The 6,187-nt window shown below is 43.6% G+C and overlaps 1 protein-coding gene across 1 annotated transcript in view; it reads right to left on the minus strand.

The window, feature by feature from the left end:
- The window catches only part of Nvl (nuclear VCP like), a 53,194-nt gene extending 50,469 nt beyond the window's left edge, over window positions 1-2,725 (minus strand). Inside the window, exons 1-2 of the mRNA XM_031391244.1 lie at window positions 2,578-2,725; window positions 789-862 (exon numbers count right to left, since the gene is read on the minus strand). Of these exons, the coding sequence (XP_031247104.1) occupies window positions 789-862; window positions 2,578-2,634 (131 nt within the window). The 5' untranslated portion in view covers window positions 2,635-2,725. The remainder of the gene's footprint in view (window positions 1-788; window positions 863-2,577) is intronic.
- Between the last annotated feature and the right edge of the window lie 3,462 nt (window positions 2,726-6,187).

Genomic DNA, 6,187 nt, shown 5'->3' on the forward strand with positions numbered 1-6,187 from the left:
GAACTCAGAAATCTGCCTGCCTCTGCCTCCCAAGTGCTGGGATTAAAGGCATGTGCCACCACCACCGGGCTAATGTAAGCACATTTTGAATAGGTTTTTTTAAAAGACTTATTTTTTTGTGTATGAGTACACTGTAGCTGTCTTCAGATATACCAAAAGAGAGTATCAGACCCTATTATAGACAGTTGTAAATCATCATGTGGGTGGTGCTAGGAATTGAACTCAAGACCTCTAAAAGAGCAGTCAGTGCTCTTAACTGCTGAGCCACCTCTCTAGTCCCACATTTTGAATAGTTTTAAAAGAACTGAGCTTTTAAAGAATATAATTAATTTACAAGTTGAGAGATTTCACTATTGTTTTTTATTCAACCTGAAACCTTCCTCCCTCAGTTTTCGAGGTGATGGGATTAGCTATGGCTACCAGGCCTGACTTACATTTTGACAGAGTATGAAAGCTGAGGAAGAAATGCTTGATTGCTTTAATTTCCTGATGAAACACAAATGGAAGAACTACAGTAACAGCTCTATCTCCCAGCAACAGCTCTATCACCCGGCCAACTGAATAGCTATTAATGGGTGAAGAGAAGCCATTTCCTCTGGGAAAAGGAATTAACACTGTATATAATAGATGACTGTAGATGTTGGTATAACTGACTTAAAATCCAGGTTTAGGAATTGGTAAGATGATGCCAGCAACCACTGATATCAACTGAAAAATTAAGGAAGATGAATATTTAAAATGAAGGTGGGGGTTTAAAAAGAAAACAATGACTTAGTACACTTCTTTACCTGTACATTCTTTGCAAGTCGGATGCTAAGATTCCAGTGTCCACATATTTGCCACATCTATTACTAGTGAGGTACTGAAAGAGAAAATATGACAATTAAATTAGTCATCTCAATCAGCAAATAAGAGGTTGAGTTATTCCAACACATACTTCAATATAAATTCTTCAGCAATAAAGTGTACCACAAAATAAAAAAGCTTATCATGAACATAATTTTTTTTTTAAATGCCACATCTGCCAGGCCTGGGTAGCACATACCTTTCATTCAAGTACTCAGAAGGCAGAGGCAGTCGGTTCTCTGTGAGTTTGAGGTAAGTTTGGTCTACAAAAAGAGTTTCAGGACAGCCAGGACCACACAAGTTATACGTTCAATAAACCATCTCTGTTTGTCTTAGATTAGCGTTTGTGTAGTTTGTGGCATGTCTCCTGGACCCTAGCACAATAGAGTATTTACTTTACACTTTAACAACTGGATGGAAGGTGGTGTCAATTCCCAACACCCACATGGTAGCTCACAAAACACCTTCACACAGACATCAAAGCATATAAAATAAAATGCTAGTAAAATAAAAATACTCTATAGAAAAAGAGGCAAAATCTGGGGCTGGAAACAACTACCAGTCACTGAGCAGAGGCAACCTGGAAGCTGGATATAAAAAATTCAAGAGACCGTCTCAAAAGAGTAACAAAAAATAGGTGAGTAATTTTGGGGGTTAAAGAATAACTCTAGCCAGGTGGTGGTGGCGCACACCTTTGATCCTAGCACTTGGGAGGCAGAGGCAGGCGGATTTCTGAGTTCGAGGCCAGCCTGGTCTACAGAGTGAGTTCCAGGACGGCCGGGGCTAGAATAACTCTAAGGTTCGTTGGCTTTAAGGCCAGTTAGTGGTGGCCCACACCTTTAATCCCAAAACTAGGAAGGCAGAGATAGGTAGAGGCCAGCCTGGTCTACAGAACGAGTCCCAGAACAGCCTGGGCTATACAGAGAAACTCTGACTCGGAAAACAAAACCAAAACAACAAAATCAACAACAAAACAAATACAAATTTGGGTCACAGAGTATATAGCTCATTCTTAAAGGTGTTAGGCTGAATGAGATCCAGTAAAAAGTATGGAGGTAAGAAAGGACTATGAAGAAGGAAGGAAGACAAGAAGCATACCCAGGGGATTGAGAACTTAAGAGAACTTTCGGACCCCAAAACACCCAAGGGCGACAGGTCAAGGAAAAACGAGCTAAGTTCTCGAGACTCCAATTTTAAAAAACCTGCAACTCCGCCAGTGAAAAATGGGAAACAAATACAAATGCCTTGCGGGGCGTGGTTGGCGAAGCCTTTAACCAGAAGTGGAGCAGAGGAAGATGAGTCTCTTTAAGTTCAAAGCTAGCCTGGTCCACAAAGCGAGTTCCAGGCTAGGCAGGGCTACACAGTACGACGACCAAACAAAATCCAAACCTCTCCCTCCCTTTAATTCGTACTGCTGACTGCACCACGGAGGGCATGCACCACTTAGTGCATCCTAGATACGAAAATAAGCAAAACATTGGCAAAGCAAGCATCCAGGCTTCTGGTAACTGCAAGCTCCGGAGAACGGGAATTAGCGTTTGAATTATGGACACAGAGGCCACTGGAAGAAAAGCCCTGCCCTAATTAAGAAGAGGTCCGAATCCTGCGATCAAAAAGGAGGGCGGGCCGCTGTCGGCTTCACACCATGCTGGAACCCAGCGGCGGCGGGAGGCGCCAGGCCAGGGAGCCGCGCGAAAATGGAGACCGTTGTGTCCTGAGACACACACGCACCTGAATGACCCGTTGCTTCAGTTTCCTGTCTATGAAAACCGCGGGCCTGGGTTTCATGATGCTGCTGCCAGGCACGGGCGCCGCACGTTACCGGAAAAGCCTGCCACCGCCACTTTCTCCACCGCACCGGAAGCTCCGCCCACGCGTGGTCCCGAGTACCGGAAGTTCCCCCCAGCAACTTTTCCTCCGCACGAAAGTTCCGCCAGTAGGGAGGACTGCGGTGCTCCAGGAGTTCGGGAGTTTCTAGTCTGGTTCCTATTCAGGATTGCCCACCTCCTCGGCGCTCTTTGAAGACATCCGACTTTATTGGTTCCCAACTGAGCAAACGGACACGGACTCCCTCCTTTGCGGCTGCGCAGACTCTCACTAGCGAGTAGTAAACTTGATACCTAGCCAGGCGTCGCGGGAAAAACTTAAGATTTCAATACTAAGGAAGCGGAGGCAAGGAAGGCGGCAGAGCCAAGTAGGAAGATGCTGTCGCTAAACAAACAAAAAAAAAGTTTGGATTTGTCACATTCCGGTCTGGGAACCCAGTGTGAGCGCGGTTTTTGTTTGTTTTGAGACGGAGTCTCACGCTGTAAACCCAGGATAGTGTGGAACTCAGTCTGCAGCCCAAGAAGTTTTCCGCTTAAAACGTCTTTTCAGGAAAAGGCAAGATCCGTGGCTTTGTTATAGAAAGTAATTTCATGACAAACCAATATGAAGCAGAATTGGAATTTATTAAAAAACAGTTTTAACCCTCTTGGAAAAAAAAAAAAGATAAAATCCAAGTGCGAGTATGGGTTTCTTGGCCTTTTCAAGGGAGAAGTATGCAAAGGAGTATTTTGCAACGGCTATGTGTAGGAGCCTCTGAGTTGTTACTGGTGCTTGTTTTTAAGGGAAGTTATTCCAAGAGTAGTTTACAAGATTTAAATGGTTGTTCGGAAAGTTGAATTTGCGGAGGTGCGGTAGCACACACCTTTAATCAAGAGGCAGACCCCACTCAAGAGGCAGAGGCAGATGGAACTCTGAGTTCGAGGCCAGTATGGTCTACAGAGTTCTAGGAGATTTATGAGGGAGAAGTGCTGAGGATGCAGAAAGGGCTGCCAGTTACTATTCGATGATAAAAATGCATGGCCAAGGCAACTATAAAAGGGTTTATTTGGGGCTCATGGTTCCAGAGGGATAGCTGTCCATTATGGCGGCGTGGCGGTAGCAAGGAGCTGGGAGCTGGGGCAGCAGCTGAGAGCATGTATGTCTAAGCACAAGCTAACTCAAGCTAATAGAAGTCTTTTGAAACCTCAGTGACATACTTCCTCCAGCAAGACCACACCTGGTCTTCCCCAGATAGCCACCAACTGGAAACAAGTGTTTAAATGTCCAGAACCATAAGGGACATTTATTCAAACAACCATAGTAACCATGCCTGGCAGTCCTTAGTTTTCAGTTCTAGATATCAAACGCAAAAGCCTCACTCCACCAATTGAGCTATATCTAGTGAACTATATTCCTAGCTTCGACTTTCCTAGCTTTTCTTCTTAGTGCCAGAATAACACACACACACACACACACACATATACACACACATATATGTATATATATAAAATATGTATATGCATATATGTGTATATGCATATATATGTCAACTAGGTCATATGATAGTTCTAGTTTTAGGAATCTTCCTATTGTCTTCCATAGTATCTGTTTATAGTCCCACAAATAGTATATAATGGTTCCTTTCTTTCCAAATCCTTGCCAGCATTTGTTGTTAATTTTTTTTCTTTTTTTCTTTTTGTTTTGTTTTGTTTTTGTTTTTCCAGACAGGGTTTTTCTGTGTAGCCCTGATCGTCCTGGAACTCACTCTATAGACCAGGCTAGCCTCGAACTCAGAAGTCTGCCTGCCTCTGCCTCCCAAGTGCTGGGATTAAAGGCATGCGCCACCACTGCCCGGCTTAATTATTTATTTTTTTATGATTGTTTTTGTGACTGGAATGAGACGGAATTTCAGCAGAGTTCTTTGCAACAGTGTGTCACAACACTCTCAATAGCAGGTATATAATTTTACATTGCCACTAACATGTAGAAGAATTCCAATTATTCAAGCTGAACACCTTGGATCATTCTATAACTCCAGAATTCAGGAGGCTGGGGCAACAGGATTGCTGCAAGTTTGAGGCTAGCCTATGCCACTTTATGAGTTCTAGGCCATCCTTGATTACTGTGTCAGACCCTGCCTCAACAACAGCAACGACAATGAATAGCAAGTATTTTTTATCTTTGTAAACATGTATTTTCTGCTCATTTGATAGTTTCCATTCTAATAAATGCATCACCTCACTGTAAATTTGATTTACATTTCCCTAGTAATTAATAATACTAAAAATCTTTTCATGTACTTATTGGCCATTTGTATAATCTTGGGAAAATGTCCCTTGAGTTCTTTTTCCATTTTTCTCTCTTTCTTCCTTTCTTTCTTCCTTTCTTCCTTCCTTTCTTTCTTTCTTTTTCTTTCTTTCTTCTCCTCTTCCTCCTCCTCTTCCTCCTTATCCCTCTCCCTTTCCCCAACCCTTCCTCCTTTTCTCTGTATAACAGCCTTTGCTGTCCTGGGACTTGCTTTGTAGACCTGGCTGACCTCAATCCAACACATAGAGATCTGCCTGCCTCTGCCTCCAAAGTGCTGGAATTAAATTAGGAGTGCCCCACCACATCTGGCTTCCATTGACATTTCTTAATCCAGTTTGCTAGATATCATTGCTGTATTGCATTTTAGGAACTCTTGTATGTGGGCCTGTGTGTGTCTGCTGAGGCCTGGCGCTCTCTGCTGCTCATGTGTGGCTGCACAGCGCGTTAGTTAGTTGAAGGAGGCAATGCATATAAGTGAGATATTTTATTATAGGAGAGAGGAAATAGGCCGGTCATGTAGAGAAAAAGAAAAGAGAAGAGAAGAGAAGGAGAGAGAGAGAAAAGGAAAGGAAGCAAGAGAGCAAGAAGGCAAGAGAGAACAAAGAGCAGGAGAAGAGAACAAAGAGCAGGAGAGATAAGAAGAGGGCAAGAGAACAAGAAAGCAAGAGAAGAAGGAAGCAAGAGAGAGGGGAGGGGGCGAACTGCCCTTATATTGTGTGAGGCGTGGCTATCTTTCTGTGGGTCATGCCATGCCTGGCTTGTGGTCAGATGAGTGGGGGTAGAGTCCCAGCTAGAATGCTGGGACTTGGGGCATTGTCTACCTGACAGAACACACATCTCCTGTGGGGACAGCTGTGAGAGATTGTGACTGAAACAGGAGCAGAGGACCCAGGAGTTATAGCCGAACTCCTTCGGCCCCTTGCGGGCAGAAACTGCCCACTGGGCCTCCAGGGTTCTAGGCCTTACTCAACTGGGTCTAGGTTGCCTGAACAGACCACTGCCCCACACTTGTATATTTGCAATATTAATCTCTGATGAGATAGTCGAATCATGAATATTTTCTCTAATTCTAGGGGCTGCCTTTTACTTTCTTTTTTTTTATAACATAATTGTATTTCTTCTTCTTTTTTTTTAGATTGATTTATTTTATGTGTATGAGCACACTGTAGCTGTACAGATGGCCGTGAGCCATCATGTGGCTGCTGGGAATTGAACTCAGGACCTCTAC

The sequence above is a fragment of the Mastomys coucha genome, unplaced genomic scaffold, assembly GCF_008632895.1.
Source record: "Mastomys coucha isolate ucsf_1 unplaced genomic scaffold, UCSF_Mcou_1 pScaffold1, whole genome shotgun sequence".
NCBI lineage: Eukaryota > Metazoa > Chordata > Mammalia > Rodentia > Muridae > Mastomys > Mastomys coucha.